The sequence below is a fragment of the Pempheris klunzingeri genome, chromosome 14, assembly GCF_042242105.1.
Source record: "Pempheris klunzingeri isolate RE-2024b chromosome 14, fPemKlu1.hap1, whole genome shotgun sequence".
Lineage (NCBI taxonomy): Eukaryota > Metazoa > Chordata > Actinopteri > Acropomatiformes > Pempheridae > Pempheris > Pempheris klunzingeri.
In genome coordinates this window covers 23094913-23116130 of record NC_092025.1, presented here as the reverse complement: position 1 = coordinate 23116130, position 21218 = coordinate 23094913, and the positions used below count along the sequence as shown (strand labels likewise).

The 21218-nt window shown below is 42.6% G+C and overlaps 2 protein-coding genes across 2 annotated transcripts in view; one reads left to right on the top strand and one right to left on the bottom strand.

The window, feature by feature from the left end:
- Positions 1 to 18067, bottom strand: part of capn5b (calpain 5b) — a 35581-nt gene extending 17514 nt beyond the window's left edge. Inside the window, exons 1-2 of the mRNA XM_070843734.1 lie at positions 17903 to 18067; positions 4851 to 4982 (exon numbers count right to left, since the gene is read on the bottom strand). Coding sequence (XP_070699835.1) covers positions 4851 to 4982; positions 17903 to 18067 — 297 coding nt within the window. The remainder of the gene's footprint in view (positions 1 to 4850; positions 4983 to 17902) is intronic.
- Positions 269 to 751, top strand: ompb (olfactory marker protein b). The gene has a single exon (XM_070843735.1). It carries the CDS (start codon positions 269 to 271, stop codon positions 749 to 751), a length of 483 nt encoding a protein of 160 aa, XP_070699836.1.
- Positions 18068 to 21218: the final 3151 nt, after the last annotated feature.

Sequence of the window (21218 nt, the reverse complement as noted above, 5' to 3'; positions counted from 1 at the left end):
CTGAGGGCAAACTCTGTGCTGTGGTTGCAAATGTCATTAGATCTTGTTGCCTAGCACCTCTGTGCTTCTGTGTAACACCCGCCCTCTCCAATCCAAGCTACAAACACATGCACACATGCATTTCTGTACAAACGCAGAGGCGAGAGTAAGAGTTACTGCACGGCAGGAGGACAGGTGGAAAGTGAAGACGCTTAGTTTCGACATAGCTGCCAATCTAATCCGGCCTCCCAGTTGGTATCGACCTCTCAGCCCGCCGTGCCGTCTGAGGATGTCTACAGAGCTGAAGCTGCCCTTCCGGCCAGACAACCAGCTGACAGAGGTGATGCGCCTGAGGGTTCAGTCTCTGCAGCAGCGAGGCCAGAAGAGGCAGGACGGCGAGCGCCTGCTGCTGCCCAACGAGGCCGTGTACCGACTGGACTTCTCCAAACAGTCCCTCGGTTTCTCGGAGTGGAGGGTGGAGCTGGCCCAGGTGGGACGCCTCACCATCACGGCCACCTCACAGCTCTGGACGCCTGACCTCACCAACCTGATGACGCGCCAGCTGCTGGAGCCCGCCGGGGTTTTCTGGAGAGCGCAGAGCAATGCCAGCGACGTGCCTATCCAGTGCTATGAGGCTGACGCACACGAATTTGGCGAGAGGATCGCCGAGTTGGCTAAGGTAAGGAAGGTGATGTACTTCCTGTTTGCGTTTGCGGAAGGCTGCAGCCCTGAGACAGTCGACTGCTCCATCACCTTCACAGTGGACAGCTGATTCTTGGCAATCAAAAACCTGCACCTGGTTAAACCTGCACCTTTTAATAAGAGTGGCTCCCTGCAAATGACAGTGTGTCACATCACCTGACAACCTGAACGGACCAACTGTCCATCCTCCTCTTCCTCCTTTTGCAACAGATCTCATTTATAAAAAAAAAAGATAAAACTTGCTTCTGCTACTGAACCCGTTAGGTGCTTTGTTGTATCTTTGTATCCTTTAATGTTGGGTGTAAATACATCTAAATACAAATAAATCACTAAATCACAAAGGTGTATCTGTATTTTCTTAATCAGTGTTTGAATACTGATCATTTTCTGGGTTCGCATGTTGAGCAATGACGTTATTCTCCCTCTCCTCCTCTTTGACAAACAGCCTGCCCTGACGGGTTTAGTCAACATTAGTCCCCCTGAGCTAACGGATAGAGACAGTGCGTATTGGTGTGTATGTGTGCGAGTATTCCCCAGCGAACGAGGGGAAACAGGTTCCCGCTGCCTCATCCGTCTCCGTCTTGCATGGTGACCCTGACAAACAGGAGAGAGGAGGCATGTGGATTTCATCTCCCAGCCTCCTGCTGCAGGCTCACCGCTTCACACTGCGACGGGGGATGAAGCAGCAACTGTGACGGCGAATGAGAAGACGCGTGCCAGATGAGGTGTGAGAGAAAAGAAAATAACTGAGATGTCAGAAGGTATTAGACTCGTTTCGCAAACAAGACAAAACATGTAACTAACTTGCCACCTTAACTGTCTGAAACCTCCATTTTCTCTGGTAAATAGGTCTCTCATTCTCAGGAGTCTCGATGAAATCGATCCCGTCTACAGCCTTGAATGCATAAATATAACTTATCATTGAGTGTCCTCATTGGTATGTGTCCTTTTGTTCACACCGTCAGTCCCCCCTTTGAGCAAGAATCAAACGGATGGATAAATTTGGGGAATATTAGCTCATTGACCACCTTATTATTAAGTTATGGTGAACAGAGATGCCTTGGTAAGATCTAAACAGAAAGTGTGTTGACTAGAAGCAGAAGTTACAGCAGCTCCAGGGCTAAATGAAAGGTGTTTTTAAGTCTGGCAGTGTTTTGCAGGAAATTACCGAGTACAAAAGCGATGCAAAATAACAATGCTTTGTACCAGCGCTCCAGTTTCACTGGGGACCGTCTGCTCCTGTGAGACTACTTGTTTTGCTTTCATAGGAAGTAAAGCGAGTGGCCTGTAGATTATGAACTTCTCTGCACAAAGGCTGCTTCAACAGACTTTCACTATTGTTTAGATCTAACAAATGGACACTCTAAATTTGAATTTTAGTTTAATTTCAAGCTAAAAACCAAGAGCATCCAGCAGTAGTCACAAACCCCAGGCCTCTGGGGCCCAGATCCAGCCTGCAGGACAATTACATAAGGTCCTCACCATGTTTTACAGTTGGGATTCTCCCTCGTCTTTTGATTTAGCGTAATCATTTCATTCTTTTAACAAGGCTGCAAAATTAGAGCACAGCATTTGGCTCTTTATCTTACGTGTAATGAGGAATAAGCTTATTTGCTCTCTGGTGCAGAGTTAAATGAGTAGATTGAGCCATTCTTGTATCTGTGTCTTAAATATAAGGCCACAGCTGGTTAGCTTAGCACAAAGACTGGAAGCAGGGAGAATCAGCTAGCTGTCAGAAGCTAAGACAATCCGCCTACGAGCACGTCTAAAGCTCACTAATTAACATGTCACGTCTTGTTTATTTAATCCGTGTAAAAACGCCGGAATAAAGACGACAATTTGCTGCGTTACGGCTCATTGTGGCCCCGACTGGTTCTTGGCTCTGAGCAGTTGCCAGGCGACGAGCGGCGCCAGCAACAGGAAGTTACTGTGCGTGACCAAGAAGTAGTTTCAAGTCCAGTTGTGTTGAGCCAAGCTAACCTTACATTTAACCAGCTGATATGAGAGCGGTGTTTACTCATCCAGCTCTTCGCCTGAAAGCAAATAAGTGCAATCCCGTAAATGTCGAACTCCTCCACTTTACAGTAGAGCCGGCAGCACTCGGATTGAACCACAGTACACTCGACATTTGATATCACAATGCCTCGGTGATGCAACAGCCTCCTGTCTGGTCTCAGGTGGCAAAAAAAGAAAACAAACCTGCTTCACAAAATGTTGCACACTGAATATTTCTTTAAACGCAGCCACATATCATATGGATCTATCTGTCTACTGGGAGTTGTCTTTATTCTACCCTGTACATCAAAAAACACAATAAAGCTGCTCCTCATTGGTTAAGGAGTTGGGAGATGATTGTGTGGAGAAGCAGAGAGTAAGCGGAGGGGAGGATGCGGCGTAAGCACGCCGGTATGTGCACGCTCCCTCCGAGCAGGCTGTCACAATCCGCCGTCTCGCTACAGCAGGCAGAGGCATCTTGTTTCAAATCCCATTAAAACCTCGGTAATCACTTTGTTTCCTCTGTCGCAAAGGATGCCAGAGAACGTTTCGGAATAATCCCGACTCCAGAAACACCAGAGTCGGTGCGGTTCACATAATATTTAACAACAAGACACCAACAGTTTTGGTCTGAAGCTGCAGTAGTGGATTTGTGACGGCAAACTTAATACTTTTACAGACATTTAAAGATACTCAGGGTCAAATAGATCCCTATTAGGGGACAGAGCATTATTATATATTCTACTTTTCTTTATTTCTCTGCAAAAGACCATCTAACTGCCATTTGTATATTCATTAGATGAGTATAAAGTAATGAATTGGACAGTTTTCCTATTTCTTACATCGGCTGACTGAGCGTGACCAACCTGCTAGATGAGGGCGACTTCCACCACAGGTATTTCAGGACAGGATAGTCGACGCCGTAAAGGAAGCCTGAAGATCCATATAGACTGCTGATCATTGTAGCTGTCATCCCTATAAGCTAAGTTATTTATTTACAGTGACTCCTGATTAATAAAGAAAGAAGAACATCTCTTGTTTTCCCTCACAGCAAACTAAAGTGCATCTCTGGAACAGCTGGGAGTTAGAAAGCGGTATGAAACGGTTTTATCGATCCGTCTCTTTGTCTCTCTGTCTATCTATATCTGTTTAGCCGTGTGAAAGACATTAACAAAAACACATGACAGAAGGCAGGACATCCATCCGGCCTTAGTGCTTCCTGGGAGACTCCAGCAATCAGGCTTCCACTGACTGATAGTCTGCCGAGACCAAGCAGGCATTTGTGGTGCTTTAATGAGTCCTCTGGTGTTTACTTCTCATCATAATGGTTACTGGTTACTAATGGGCACTTAAACACTTAAACATGGAATAATTACCACTGGGCGCACAGAAAGTTCCTTTTTCAACATTTTCTACATGCACTTCTCTCTTTTCCAATATATGGAGAGTTAAAACTCTTAGTTAGAAATAGTCTAGTTTGTCCAAACACTCTCTTTAAAAAGTAGATTAATTAGTTGATTGGTTGCAGGGTGGCAGTGAGGCACCACAGTTTTTGAGACTTTCCATTAGACGTATTCTGAGTTTGTATAAAGAGGATTAGACGCCGTTTCTGTGGCGAACACAGACACATGAACAGAACGTGATGTGAGCAGGTCATCAGCTGCTGTTGAGCCATTTTTTGGTCCTAATGATGCGTCGTGTGTCATACATCCTCCTGTCTGTCCTCAGTAGGGATGGGCCATGATTTTCAGATATCTGAATAGTCGCGGTAGATTAATACGTTTTCATGGTTTCATTTCATCCAGCCGATCTTCCCGTGACCGGACATTAGCTAGAAGCAGCTTTAGGTAGCAGCTGTGTTAGCTTAGCTCTGATCCCGGCTCTCCTCTCCTTCCAACTCAAACGTGTCATTCTGCCACAAGTAACACATGCTTCAGTGATAAAGTTGAAAAAATGGCTGATAATTAAATAAACAATGTATCTGGCTGCACAGTAGTGTGTGTGTGTCTGGGTGAGGGGGGGTTGGGGGTATTCGAATAATCTTTGAATCGTTCAGTGACTATTAAATAGTTAGAGGACCCCAAACACACTTCTGGTCATATAACATAGCGTATACTATAGGTGGGTGACTTAAAACACAGTAAACACACACACACACACAAAAATATACTTACTTTTTGCCATAGAGACTCTCTGGAGGCCAAACTGGAGCACGCCGCCACGAACCAGCAGTTACCCAGCTGTCCCTGATGTAAATCGTGTGCGCTGATGCCATCCACAAACAGGTGAGGGTCCTCACACAGCTCCTACACTCACACAGACAGAGAACGGGACAATGTTCAAATACAGGGTTCACAAAAAGTTAGGGATATTCGACTTTCAGGTGAAATATATGGAAAATGTAAAAAGTGAATGCTACAGTGATATTATATCATGAAAGTAGGACATTTAAGTAGAAGCATGCACTGGTAATTTTATTCATCTTAAACAATTTATTGAAAGAAAATCTAACAACAGTGGAGGGTAAACGAGGGTAAATATAAAATTGGGACGTGGCCAAAGGACGTCCACTCCTCTCCTTTCTGTGACTCTTCCAGTCTCTGTATCACTGTTCCAACCTCCTGATGACACTCTGTGACCCTCTAAGCTCAGTGAACACCTCCGTCTGAGGACTTCCTGTTTGAAGCCTCCAGTGTTGAGGTGCTGCTGATCAACTGTTAGGTGTCGTCTTGGTCTCATGATGTCAGAATGTGAACAGCAGGATGAGGAGGACTGTTTAAATACCAATTCTAACTGAAGCAGGAAATGTATTGGTGGAGGTTCATCCTGAAATTTCACCTGAAAGCCGAATATCCCTAACTTTTAGTGAGTAGTGTATATTTGCTGGTGTGTGGAAGCTCAGAGGTCAAACTAACTAAACTAATGTTCTCACGATTCAGGCATTTATAAGTCAAGCGAGGCATTGAGTTTGTCTTGGTGCTCATATTAATAATAAAATAATAGGATTTGAATTCTAGTTGAAAACATATATGAATGTAAACGTCGGCACCTGAACAATGGAGCAGATCTGATCAGACAATTTTGCTATTTTTCAACATTTTGCCAAATGTGGATCAAAATTAGTTCCATCTGGCTTAAAAAATGACACTTCCCGTCCTCACCGAACCTGTTTTCTCCAGACAATTCCCGGAGAATCAGGTCCGGACATCCGGAGTCGCCCTTTCACACATGTACCACACAACCACACAGTCTATGGACACAACAGGAGTCTGTTACTGAGACACTCTGCAGGAGGCAGGACAGGATGCTAAAGTACACCGTGGTGGTAATTTGGCGTTTTTTAAGTGTTTTCATGAGAAATCACAGGAAGTCCTCTCTCCCATTACCGCTGCGTTCAGGTCCAGTCAGAACTAACAGCTTCACCACTGTGGTCCAAATAAAACACAGCAGATGTTAATACATACGATAACCAACCTGTGTTTTCAATCACTGAGCATAAAGAAGTTTCAAGACTTCAGGACGTCAATGAGTCCCGTGTTGATATATCAAAGTGTTGCTGACAGTTTATTTCTACACACACACACACACACACACACACTCTCTCTCTCTCTGTATGGTGGTTAGGACTTGGCTAGTATTCTTTAGGGTTTAGAGTTACTTTAAAGTTTATTGTGGATTAGAAATCAGGTCTCAAACAAACCAGAAGCTTGGTTTCCAGTTGAAATATGTCCAGATGAGTTTAGTAGCTTTGCAATTTGTCCTGACAAATTGTGAAATATTTGCATTATGTCACTCTGAGACAACATTTAACTGGCAGTCTTAATGTGAAGGCTCTGTATTGTAGGAAAACCCTCACCGTTAACTAGAACTAGGCTCCAATGAATGCACACTTTGCAGAGTAAAAAAGGCTCTGAAATAGAGTTTATGACCAAAACAAAACTGTGTGTTGTTTGTGTGACACAAACGAGCATAAATGTGTTATTGAGGCAACCTCGTGAATCAGAACGAGACCATCTGTCCTGACTCACCCACGTACCAAATCCACGATCTTCTGTCCAAGTGTGGGAGGGATGCGTGCCTTTATGAAATCACATTTTCTCTGGCTGCTGTGCTGAGGTCCATTTTCTGCCACAGTGTGTAAGAGACGGACCTCTATTACAGCTAACGACGTGCTGCTCAATGAGCTGCTCCACACACACACACACACACACACACACACACACACACACACACACACACACACACACACACACACACACACACACACACACACACACACACACACACACACACACACACACACACACACACACACACACACACACACACACACACACACAGCTATCACACTCGTACAAAAGACACACTCAGACATCCTGTGGTTCCTGTGATAATGTGTGGGACGAGTACTACAGGCTGTGAGTCGACACTCACCATTTAGAGAGACACGCTGTCCTCTACTCTCTTGTTAAAATGGCTATGCTGCAGCAGGGATTCGTTACAAACGGGGGGGAGGTGTGTCGGAAAACCACCTCAAATAAACTAAATGTCTGAAAATACACAGTATAGAATATAAAATACATTTAAGCTCTGCTGTTTGTTTTCCAATGACATCTGTATATATCTAAATATATATAAATACATATGTACAGAATGGTGTTTTGTTCTGTTTCTGTAGTTAGAATTGGAACAACTTAAAAGTAGAAATCTAACTTTTAGTCATTTTTTGATCGTGCAGAAGCATAATGCTCATCTGGGGGGGGGCACTACAAGTATTTAACTATGTTATCGCAAAAAAAAAAAACCTTGGCTTCGAGGGTGATGCAGGAAAATGACGCTCGCTCGGTAAATTATCCTGCTTATTATACGGCTTCTGACTAAAATATTCAACAATTTGACACAAAATACTGACTAAAAAGTGGTTTTATTGATTTAAAAAAGGATTTTATTGCTTCTGCTATCCACCAGTTGCATAAAAATAGACCCAGTTTTTGACTTAAATATAGATTTAAGCTGCTGTAAATTTATCTGTTGCATGAAACCTCCCTATGAGGGACTAATGCAAGACTAGATAGCCTGTTGTGCAATGCATTCTGGGTAAAATAAGACTAGCTTAGTGGTAGAAGATTAGAAGATCAATTACTCGTCTATTTAAGAATGCTGATTTGAAAAACCCTCTCTGGTCTGGCCGTCCTCAAACTAAGTCAGTGTGAATATTCATGCAGGCTTAATTAGACTTAGTCTAACCTGACAAGACTGGACCTATGAAACACCATTACCATTCCAATAAACGGTAAATAAAACCAGTCACATCGCAGTGACTCCTCTGGGATTTTTCTCAGCAGCAGGCGGAGGAAGGTTTTCTTGTGAATATCAATCAGTAATTCAAAAATATGAAATAAAACCGACACCTGACTTTAGAACATATTTTTGGCCATCTGTTCATGCAGACACGACTCAAGACATTTATTTCCCTTTAAAACTTCAGGGCAGAGCTACGAGCCTTGAGCCCCTGCCAAGCTAAAGGAACATTACTTCACCTCATCCTCATCAGGCTTCTTTCTCTCTCTTCTTAAAGACTTTGACAACCTTATCTGAAATATTTCCATGCATAAACATCACAGTTATTTTACCACTGTTGGTTGGAATAATGTCACCAGTATTATGATTCACTGGATTCGCCAACTTCAACGTTAACACTACCTAAAGTTAGCTGGAACAATATATTTCTGGTTGCAAATGTCACTTTCGGTTGTCATGGCATTCACGAGTGAGCGACGGCCCGTCACAGCTGCAGCGGCTCATCCTCAAAGTGTGGAGAGCAGACGAGCAGCCGTTTGAGCTCAGCGGAGCGAATCGCTCTGCAGAGTCATGTAGCTGCAACTTCGGTACATTTCATAAAAGTCTGGAGCAATAATTTAAGATGTGTGTAACGGGAACACTGTATCCACTATTTCAGTGACTGGCCAGTATCTGATTTTTAATATAAAGGTTAACACCAGCGTAATATAAAATACAGAACAACCTGATTTTTACTACAGTCTGCAGAGCTCTGCTGGCAGCGGCCTGGGTGTGAACAGTCTGTCTGTTTTCTACTCTCTGCTTTATGGGCCCGGCGGGTCGATGGGCACCGCGGCCATTACTCAACAGACAGCAGCAAGCACAGCACCACTTAACAGCTCTTTATCTTTACACACTTGCAGCACTCAACTAGGGTTAGAAAAGTAAAAGAGGGAGAAAGATGGCGCATGTGGGCATTTTCTCATGTAGCAAACACATCAGCTGGAGCTTTGATAACCTCGGCCTGCCAATGTTTTTTCTTTTACACTTTTCATATCGAGTTTCTAGCTTCAATAAAGAAATTTGATGTGATTTAATATACTTTTGTTGACACCAGATCACAAATATGAGTGAAATTGGTCTTAGTTTTCCCGCCTACATGCCGATCAGGGTCCTTGCTACTCCAGTCCAGAGGAACAAGATGCACTTTAGCAGTTTAATTACAAAAATAAGAGTTAAGATAGTAAGAATCCATATTAACTGCAAAAAAAACATATGGAAACTAGTCAATAGCACATACTGCATACAGTGAGCATGTAGTATGTCACTGGGATTCATCTGGAGTGACGATGACAGTTAAGGCCCTTGAAGGTTGTGAAATAGGATGCAGGTCAAATCGTTATGTCACACATCCTGATTTCCTTGGATTTTGTCCAAACTGCACATGTGTGGATGTTTCTGGCAGCGAGCAGAGTGAATCCCACCGCCTCGACAGTGTGGTTCATTGGGAAACAGCAGCAATTCGAGGACATAGAGATTTACACGTTTTTGTAATTCTACAGCTTCAACAGTTAAGTCTAAGATCGTGTCCTAACAGCCACGTAACAATGTGACTCTCTGTCCACAATGAGTTTGTCAAATATGCACTCCTGTCGTCGTCATCTGACTGGAGATGTAACCACTCTAGTAAAAGACAGCGAGTGCCGACTGTCCTCCCGTGTTTGTACTCTTTAAACTGGAAACACATGTTTTATATTGTGACATTTAGACTTATCAATATCAGCTCTCTGTGACCTCCCTCCAGCACGCTGCCTCCTTATTCAGGTTCCTGTAGTGGAAGGAGGAAATATCAAACAGGTAACTCCTCATTTCAGCACGAATCAGCCTCATCCATTACGGTGCTTTCAAAGCGACAGAAATAGAAACAGGACATCTGACAAAAGTTCAGCTCAAAACAACATGCAGCGTCACGCTGTGTCGCTCGCGGCCAGTTATGACAGTCCAACAGAAAACAAGGCAATTTGATTTTGTCGCTGACGCTCACGTCGCTTGCTGTTAGGTAACAGTGTAAAAATAATCTATAGATTCAGAGAGAGCGAAAAAGTTTATCTATAAATAGACCATTTCCACCCAACAAAAAATACAATTATAAGTAAGGAAAATGAAATATTCACAATTTTGGAGGGATGTTAGCAAAGCAAGATGTAAATGACTTCTAGCATCAGAGCGGATCAATAGTTACAAACTCACTGAAGCTATCTGCCAACTGTAGCCTGTCTGTGTGACGCCTGCACATTGTTTTTCCTCCGAGCGCTCTGGTTTCCTCCCACAGTCCACGGCATGCCGGAGACTTAGAACATTTCCTGTAGGTGCGAAAGTGAGTGTGAATGTGTTTGTACGCGTTAGCCCTTTAGCAGCAAAGCTCCGGCCATCCCTCCATCCTGCTTTAAACATAAACAGTGATCGTACCAACCTACAAAAGTCACGTGTATGTGTGGATATCGTGCTGATCACAGCATATACACACTATGGGGTATGTAAAAGTGTGGGAAACAGAAGCACACACACACACACATGCACGCAGGACATAACCAAGGTCAGTAATTCGCTGACTCTGCAAAGCTGATTGCTGCAAAAGCAAACTTATAATCAGAGGCAGAGGCCACTGCAGAGCTCCCTGGAGGCCCGCAGTCTCGACCAGCAGCCCCTCTCACCTTACAGAGACCGGCACTGAAGCCCCTCCTGCCTGAAGCGTGTCCGTGCGTGCAAGTCGGCACAACAATTCAAAGCAACGTTCGGAGGCCGTTTCATGGCCCTCTGTCTGACCGACGCCGGAGTTAAGATCTCTAATCACGTTTTTTTTCCCCCTCTTGCCCGCAACAACATCGATCGGTGGAGTCTGAGCAGCGGTGAGGGCTCCCTGTGGTCGCCTGCCGACCAGGGATTGGCTCAGGTGGAAGAGTAATAGAGTATCGATCCCTGCCCAGCCCTGCAGACACTGAAGTAATGTGAATATTGTGGCTGAGCAAAGCCTAATCATTTACCGTGCTACTGAGAACCTGTCAACCAGCCTCATAGCCGTCCTGAGCAGCATCCATCAGCCACACATGCAAACACACAACTAGGGACAAACACACAAAGACAGAACACAAAAAGTGGAATCCAGCAGCACGACTCAGGCCGAATGAGGCATTTTCTTGTAAATGTACGTTCACTCTCAAGGCATCGTTTGTATTCCTCAGGCAAAGTCGATGTTTTGAACAGTAAAGCGTAAATTTCTTGGTGGCACCAAGTGTCGATAAGTGGAATAGAGAGAAACTGTTAGCTGGAGTGTACATCGCGTCACGTGGGTGCACTAGATACACAATAAAATTCTCTCTTTTGTTGTTTTGACCAGAACTTTATTTGGTGACATGTTTTTGTTTGCTACAACAGTTTAGCCAAATTATCCTGACCGCTCCGTTTAGTGGTGAACGGCAACAGGAGCTGATTGTTGGTAACTGCACAGGAAAAGTTGTGTGCGCACACAACTACAGCAAGTACGGCAGTTCAAAGCTGAATTAATTTGGAGATCTTCTGCACCAAGCCGGCTAACATACTGGTTTAGTCCTCCGCTAACTTGAATTGGCAAGAAGTGAGCTTTTCAAATGAAGCTCACTAAACTGCAATCACAGTAAGTACGACGACTAAACTGACAGAAATAGAAGCCAGAAACATGGAAATAAGATACAAGTTGTAAAAAAAAAACACAATTATCTTTTAAATGCTTCAAAACTGAAAAGTTTTTCATCACATTTATGCAAAAAACAAAAATCAGGTCAATCAAGCAGGATCAAACTTTTTCCTCCCCGATGCCAAAACCTAAACAAAGGCTCATACAGAGTAAAGAAGCTTTTCCTGAATTAAAACTCTCTGTGTCCATTAGCACGGAACTTGTAATAGTTTTTATATAAGCTAACAAGAAGCCAGGGATTACTGCAGCACTACAAGCAGAATCGACGGCCCAGTGTGGCTGACTAAATGTCAGTGATAGCGGAAACCCCGAAGTCTGTAATGATAAAAAAAAAAACCCTGGCCAATACCTGGTCAGCGGATTGAAGCGTCCATAGCAACTGTGCCCAAAATAACCTGATACATTCAGATGTATTAAAGCGACAGCTTCCATGGTATAAATGGTATAGAAAGCTCTCCGTCAGTGGAAACAAGTTCATAGTCTCACAGCGTATCATCAAATCACCCCAGCCAAGACATAAATAAACAGAGAGTCAGTGGCAGAGATGGAGGGAGAGGGTGAGGAGGAGGGCAGCAGGCAGCAGAAAGACAGACAGGTTGAGAGACAATGTGAGACAGACAGAGAGGGGGAACATTTTATTAGAGCCTGCTCTTTATGCTCGCACGCTCTGCCACTGGGACTTCATTGCAGCCATAAATATCGCCTGGATGCATCTGAGCAAGGATAACACTGAGCACAACAACCTCTGGGGGGGTTTAAGCCTGTGAACCTTCACCCTGCCACTGATAACACGACCTCTCCCATCATGGCATTCACATTGTGAGCAACTCGGCTGATTGTTAGTCTAAAATATAATAATTTAAACGCACCAAACACAAATATCTCAACTCATAATCATCATCAACACCAATAACACACGTATCTGCTCTGTTTTCACACGTTAGGGCAAATACAAGCTGCACAAAATAGGAAAAAGCAACTTTTATTTAATTTTCAGACACATTTTTGCACATCACAGAAGATTTCTACCTCATTTTAGTTCAATTGGAAACAAGAGAGCAGATGAAATCTTCTTGATTCCAACCAAAAATGCCAGAAGCTCTTTCCTGCATTTAACAACGGTCTCTCTCCAAACTTTTTATTGATAAAGAGCCAGCAGGAAACTATCAGGATCATCTAGACCTTCAAACGAGGCCTTAGATTAACTAAACTCTAAACTAAACATAGTAGTAATTCTAACTTTATACTCGTAACATCTAAATGTTTTTAGTCAAAATTAATTAATCTTTCAAGCACAATTTCCTCAATTTGTCATTATTGGTATTTTACCTATTTACAGCACATTGATGAAGATGTCAAACAGCTAGAAGTCCTAAGGGAAGCTAACAAGGATGCACCAACCAAAGAAAGATGGAGGATGTTGTTGGTAACACAGTTTTCTCGACTGAACTTGGCAAAGAACGGGAAAGACTTGCACGGCTGCTGAAGTTTCGGGGGTTTGTGTGCTACTTGTGGAGTTTTTTGACATCATTTTTTCATCCGTTCTTCTCACATCAAGTCCAAATGGCGAGCCAGTTTTAAATCTTTAAGCAGCTGCTTAATAAATCGGCATACAGGGCCTCGGTCCAACGGTTGTGGCGCTCCATTAATATATTATCAAGTGTCCCAGTTTCACATGAATTCATATATCAGTGTATCTAAAAAAAAAAAAATTGCATTATTCAACAAGGCAACAGATGGTTGCCAGAACAAGTTTCAAAAGAGAGACATAACTTTAGACCACATCAGACTTCTGGTGATCCGTTTCAGGTTTAATCAGGTGAGATAAAAGAAGGTGAGCGGATTTGTCTTTTTTGGCTGTTTTGCTAAAAAAAACGTAAAGTCTCTTACGGAGCTGAAAGTCACGAAGATGATTTACCAGTTTGGATGATTTTGTCTTTTTAAGCGTCCACTCAGTGCCACATATCAGACTGCTGATGACAGGCTTTTAAAAAGGAGAACACTTCCCAGAGTCTTTAGAAGCTTTAGAAAGGACACTGAAATTTATGTCCACATTTGGATATTTATAGAAATCTACAGCCCTGCACAACACTTATGTAGAGCTACAAACAGCCTTATATATTTGTCCGTCTACCGTAACGTTGCTATGATCTTTAGGAATGTAATATTTAGCTCTAAACCTGAAAGTCAGTGTTTTATGGCAAAAAGACTTAATTCACAGATAATAACCTGAAAATTAAGGTCGAGCAAAAGAATGGAAGGAAGGAAGTCTGGGCCAACCTAAAATGAGCTGAAACCACAGGATGTGCGCCAGGTTTTGGCGATTAGCTCATTTTATTTCCATTCCAATTAGCAGAGGGCTCTGCAGGTCTGAGACGCTGGTCCAGCAGCTCTACTGGCCTAACAATGCTGAAAATCCAGGTGCTTTTACACCTAGGAAAGTCAAAAGTTTGCACCACTGAGCAACTTTCACAGGAATGAACGCAGCCTCCATCCCTGCGTCCAGGGAAGCAGCTTTTAGTTCCTATGGAACAGGTTTCCTGAACACCTAAAGGCTGCTAAAACCATCAGAGCATTTAAATCCGGCCTTAAAACATCACTGTTTACTGTGGCTTTCCAATAATAGAGCTGCACAACTATAGAACTATTTATCCACATGCTTTTATTGTCTCTTAACGCATCTTCTCTTAAGCTTTCACTATCTATTTTCTTGTGCTTTTATTATCTTTTGCATGCAATTTAATGTTTCCGTGTCTTGTTTCCACTGTGTTTTATGTCCCTGTAAAGCACTTTGAATTGCCTTGTGTCTGAAAGGTGCTACACAAACACATTTGCCTTGCTTTGTATCCAGGTCTGACCCACTGCCCCCAAACCCCAAACTACCATAACAGCACTGAAACTAAACTGACAAACTAGCACACCTAACCACCAGATTTCCAACCTGAAAAGAGGAGAGCCCTCACATACCGGGGCAACAGCTGCATCAATCACTGCCAAACAGTTTTGACAAATACAACCTGAGGTATGACATGTTCAATTGCAGCTCAGAGGATCGTTTCATCAGATCTGCAACATGCGAGGTGTAATTTATAACTTCACATCATCATTTGTAGATTCTCCGCATCCTTAACTTAAACAACACTGATAGAAAGAGTGGAAGGAATTGGAAAAATAGTGAAAGATAACAGTATTTAGAAACTGAAAACAACATTGGTTTGACACGACCCTGTTGTTAAACTGATGTAATGAAATAAAAGTGTGTATATAATATAAATCAGTTTCAAAATAAAATCCAATATTTGAGAATTTACTGGGGGAAAAAAAATCCAGATTAACTGGAATTCAGCACTACATATGCCATCATATTTTAATATAACAAATCTAAGCCCACACAGTCTTATCCAGGTTATGGGACCGTGTTGTTCTGTGTATGGAGATCAAAGGACGCCAACTTTGACGGGGCAGAAATGCAGCGTCGACTGTGTACGTGAGTGCGATATCTTAAATGGGCTTTTGTCAGGATCTTCATTAAATTTTGATTGTTCTGAACATTTAATTCTCTCAAGCCCACTCTTCCCCTGAGTAGTTTGACGTGTAACTTCATTATCGTGCACTCTCCCCCGAATGAGCCTGAATGAATCGAGAATGAGCTCTCAGTCACCATTAGAGGAAGACATTCGGCGCGTGTTTGAGGTTTTCAGTGAATTTGTGTGAGTGGACTGAAAGTAAAGTGCTGGTTAAAAGCTAATTAGTCTTTTTGTTTTTGGTCAGAGCGCAAAGTGCCACATCCGTGCAACTCTGATTGGTGAACAACTGTGGCTGGCAAGCTAACCGCTAACATGCTAGCCAGCCCGGACATGCCGGTCAGTCGCAACAGCCCCCAAAGCTTCTTATCCTCTTCTCTCCACTGTGTCCTTTACTCCTCCCCAGTCTCCAGCTTGCTACCTGGTTACTAATCATCAGTTAGCTCATTAGCTTGTTTGCAAAGACTACTGTCTGACAACTGTGGAGCTGAGTCTACAACACAGCTTGCAAACTACAATAGCATCCTCTATCAAAAGCACGGCCAAGAAAGCACAAATCGACAAGTCAAAGTTCACCACATCTTTACAGATATCTGCATATGAATGCAGAATCTGTAGGCTGGGGAATATCTCAAAACTTATCGGCTATTGTCCAACATCACTTTAGCTTTTCATTAGCTTTTTTAAAAAAGATATTTTCCTACAAAGATTGTCAGAAAAGTCGTCTGAATCATTCAGAAGCTGTGAAACATTGGTCCTTTCTCACAGAGACTGAACTGCACAAAATACAATATCCAGTATAAAATATCTGGGACCAATAAAGTAAATCTATTTATCTACCTAAAAGTTGAATTTTATGCAAAAACATTGTGCAGATTTATTTTATCAGCAAATCTCCTAATTATATTGATTCCATTGGAATTGACAGTGATTTTGCTGTTTCAAATATTGGTGTGAACAGTTTTTAGGTTTTCCACAGTGCTGAATGCCACATGCAGTGGACACCGACTTCCTCCAGAACCATTTTAACTCACCCCTTTATCTCCTGTTCATAAGGATGTTCTTTTCTCTACAAAATGACTAAAGCAAGTTTCCTTTTGCTGTGATTGTCACAACCAAAAATAGGTTCTTTAAAAAAATACTGAGTTAAAATGTGCCTGTTTATGGCTCCTAACCTCCCGATATAACTCACCGTCAGTGAAGACACAAATCATGTCCTGACGGGAATCAAGAGGATGCTTCTCCTGCTTTTTCTCCTCTTGACTTCTTCCAGTTTTCAGTCTGCATGACTGACATCAGCACAGACCAAAACATATAATCTGTGTGACCCAGTTTCCATGGCAATGCACGCTGGCTGTCGCTGCAGCGGCACACAGGCAGAAGGAGGTTACTCCATCCAGAGCCACAGCCTGCTGTGTGAGGGGGATAACAGTGGCAGGGGAGTCAGCTCACTAAATCCTGAGGCCCTGCATCTGATATCATCTGCCACTGAAACATACATACAGCACCGGCTTACACAAGAAGACTGAAGAGAGGAGCAGAGCAGCGGCTGATGACAACTGACATACTGTTATTTGGTAAATGATTTAGTCATCAAACTTTCTTCCTGAGGGGATCTCTGGCATTGAGAACTCCCTGCGAGTGTTTTAAACACCTAATATCTGCTGTATGTCCAGTTGCATCATATGATCTTATAATATTTTTTGGAAAGATGGTTAAGAAGAGTGAAGCCAGTGTGGAAGAGCCTTAAAACCTGCATTTCTATAATAACCAGCAGGGGGCTGAATAGATGGAAGTCTATAAGAGAATGAGCCGAATTCTCACTTGATTTATTCGCTCAGTAAACATTTTCCAGGTGAGTTCATGGTCTCAGTTGTTAGTTTCAAGACTTCTTCAACACAACATGATGTTCATTTAGTAAATTATGGTCCCATTTAGAGGAAAATAGGCAGGACAACCATGTAGCTAACCAATCAGAGGCGGTCTTTGTGAAACAAACGTCACCTCTGGCCCTAAAAAACCAAAACGGTGACGGCCGTGCGATCAAGGCTGCGACACCTATAAGGCAAAACTCCAGGCTTCAAAGCGGCGGTCCACAGACCAGCGGGTGATGTCACATAGCTACTACGACTTGCTATGTACAGTTTACGGTTGAAATACTGAGGCCGCTTTTCTCCCAGTCAACATTTATGTGAATTTTGACGCATCAGCACAAAACAGTAACTTCTGCACTTTAGCAGTTAGAACAAATACAGTTGAGCTAAAACACAGGGAGGAGTCACATGGGTCCACTCACCTCTAACTCACCCTCAGACCATTCAGAGCTCTTACTGATCGTGGATCAGATAAAAGATACAACCACAGTTCACACTGTAAAAGTTAAAATCATTAGAGTCACTTTTATCCCTGCTGCTTTACAGGAAGGACTATAGCCAAAGTCCTTTCAGCGTCACTTCTCTCATTAACACAGATGGCTGATGGGACTGCAGGCTGCTTACTGAGATAGTTGGACACATACTTCCCTTTAGTTGTGTCATGAACTGACCTCCACACTAAACTATTGTATATATTTTAAAACTTTGGAGCCTGATAACTGTCGAAGAGATCCATCAGCCACCAGCAGCCTAAAACAATAAATATCCATCAGCTTTTATTGGCTGAAACTGTTTTACAGCACAAACGAACTTACCCGAGGCCTCTTCCAGACCACGCGTCCAATCCTGTTGCCCTGGTAAAAGAGCGAGTCGTCGGTGGCGGGGAAGCGGGGGTCCTCAAAGAGTAGGCCACTCTGCAAGCACTGCCTCTTCAGGGTGGAGTACTGCTGCCCCTCGAAGGCTTTCACTGAAGTGAACATACTGCAACCCTAAAAGGACACGACGAGGACGGAAGAGGAGGGACAGCAGTCAGACCAGAGACACACATCACGTCACGACACTTTTTATGAACACTGGACTCCATCACGAAAACTCATTTTCTCTCCAACAGGTGACTTCCCCTGGCATTTCTGAAACCAATCCTCCTCCCAGCACTGCTGCTCTTCCACTCACTCACTCACACACAGCCGACTGACAGCAGAATCCAGCAGACTGTAATACCTTAACAGGAAAAGCTCTCAGTGGAAATAGGAAGTCGATGTGCGCCGCTGCCTTGAGCACAGCCTGGATTCACTGGGTCAAAATGATTAATCTGTCAATTCACTGATATCCTCTGGGGCCTAATTATCACTGCTATGCATTAAAGGAGCCATGTACACATTGATCAGCTCAGCACTGGCAGGGCATACGGAGGGACTGGTGAGTCAGCGTGGAGGCAAACTAAGATGGAGCTATTGGGGGGGGGGGGTGATCGATACTGAAGCACCAGACAGACACAAACCTTTCTACCTTTTAGGACGAGATTTATTTCAACAACTAGTGCCTCTCCAGCATACATGACTGTTTGTTGTTGTTACCAAACAACTGCTTAGTATTTTCCACCTGTTTAATGACACATAAATAAATAAATACATAGATACACATATGATCTTTGAATATTCAGTAAGTTATAGAATAGTTTATGCAACTATCGTCTTGTTTTAAAAACATATTTCCCAGCACGGGTTTGTGGTTTGAGGTTTGAAGCTTGAACCTTTCTGTGTAGAGTTTGTATCCCAGCGACACTCAAGCATAAGCTGTAAAGATATTGGAGGGATTTTCCTTTGTTTTGACAGGCGCCCGTCGGGTCCAGTAGGTTGATACAGGGCGCTGAGATGAACGATGTGGACGGAGGATGATGGGGGGCAGCGATCGACTCAAGGTCAATGGTTTTCGCCAAACGTGTAGTCCCAGCATAAGTATTATGTGTTTGAGCAATAAAGGTGAAAAAAATGAGCCGATAACTGATAAAAACAACCCTGTAGCAACGTTTGAATAAGCTATAGATCAGATTGGCAGAGTAGCTCTAATCACCACACACCTTTTTGGGGGGAAACAATCGCTCTGTCCCACAGGGACGACAACAGCACCCACACCTAAACAAACCAATTTAAATTAATACCGTGATGCTCTAAAGAGAGGATGTGTAGTCGGCCCGCTGATCTCTGTCTCATGTCCTGAAGAAGATCCTGATAAAAGGGTTTTATGGCTCCTGCATGCTAACGCTACATGCTCCTGTGTTAGCCGCTGCGTTGCTCATTCAGTGTGTAAAGAGTTACTCTTTATTTATGGACATTTACAGACTACATGGCTGAAGAATTATCTTAAAAAAATCAATTGATAATGAAAAAAAGATCTAATTAGCAGCAGCCTTAGTCGGAGCTAACTGTGCATTCACACTGTGAGCCCTGACAGTCGATATGAATTTCAGATGAGGAAAATATTATCATTCATGGCTGAACTTTTCATGGTGATCAATTTGCATACTTCCTTATCTGTCCGTGTCATTTGATTTCATAATCAATACTTTTGCCAGCCAGAACTATTGACAATAGAGAGGAGATTTATTACAGACATTCAAAGCCTCTCAGGTCACTGAACGCCTCAACTGCGATGTTTCAAGCATGGCTGCACTCGTTACTGGCTGACTAGAGACACAGTTTATGTTTCTTGGTGTGGTTGGGGGATTTGCTGTTACATATTACACCATGTGATGACAGAAATGTGTCAGCTAGGGCTGCAAACCACCATTAATCAGCTGTTTTTTTAAATATTCTCCACTGATTAATCAACTGATTGTGTTGTGTATCAATAAAATGTCCGAAAATAGTGAAAAACTGACGTCATTAAATCACTTATTTTGTCCAACAATTACCCCAAAGCATAAAAATATCTACAATAAATCAGTTTCTGCTTGCTTCCTCTACTTCACCTGTATTATCACATGGCTTCTGCAGAGTTCGCCAAGTTAAATATAAGATTTAAGACTTTAATAACATACAAAAATGCATTTTAAAACCTTCTCTCAGTCGTGCAGTCTTCCTAGCCACTGCACTGTAACTAGCAGCACTGACAGTGTTGTGGTCTGTTGGTGCCGACTGAAACTCCACAACAAAAGGTTTAAAACAGCCTTCTGCACATACAATTCACTGTCACGCCAGGCTCACGTGCAGTTTACAGGTGCAGAACGTCTCCAGACAGCCTGCAATCGCACACAACAGCATTTTATAACAACATTACAGCCAAGAGAAAAGGTTTTTAATGCTCTATAAGGCCTTTTGTGAGATTCATTGCTGTAGATACCCTGTATTACCCTGAGGGGAATTTAGATAAATTTAGTCTCAAGTTTTGATGTTCAAACGTCTCATATGGTCTTGTTTATTACATTAATCCTGGAATAGGAAGATGTAAATCTGAAATTTCACAGAGAAAGCAGAACTGTGTGGCAGAACTTTTTCACCCAATCCAAACAAGCATCTTGTGAACCCCTCAGATTTATCCTGTGACCTGCTGGAGGGGCTTTGACATCCAGGTTAGAAATCACTGATATACAATGAAGGAAAGCAGCATATTATTACAACTTAGAAACTGGAAATGGGGATTTTTTTTGTTGCACTTTTGCTTATTATCAAAGAATCAGCTTTACCTCACTGCAGAAAAAAAGGTTTCTTGAGGACACAGTAATGTTTCTATGCCACAGTAACCTGTAAAAGGAGCTTTAACATTATCTAAACCAAACTGTGCAGCTCTGATATTAACATAAACGGACTGAAACACCGGTTGGGTGAGTACCTGGGCTGAGGACTTTATATTTATATTATAAATGTGTCTCCATTTCACCATTTTATGACATTTCATAGGCCAAACAATTAACTGATTAATCAAGAGAGCAATCTAAGGATTAATCGATAATGACAATAATCGTTAGTTGCAGCCCTGTTAAGAGTAAAGCAACAGAGAAAAGAGCCTATTCTGACCTAATTAATTAGCAATTAGTCACAGAACCAAATGAAGTAGTACAACAGCAACATGAGTAGTAACAGTAGAAAAAAATACTATATAACTGTATTATGTAAAATAATTTATTCCAAC

What these genes read in the sequence shown, in the direction of transcription:
- ompb (XM_070843735.1), top strand. Translation starts at nt 269, where the DNA reads ATGTCTACAGAGCTGAAGCTGCCCTTCCGGCCAGACAACCAGCTGACA.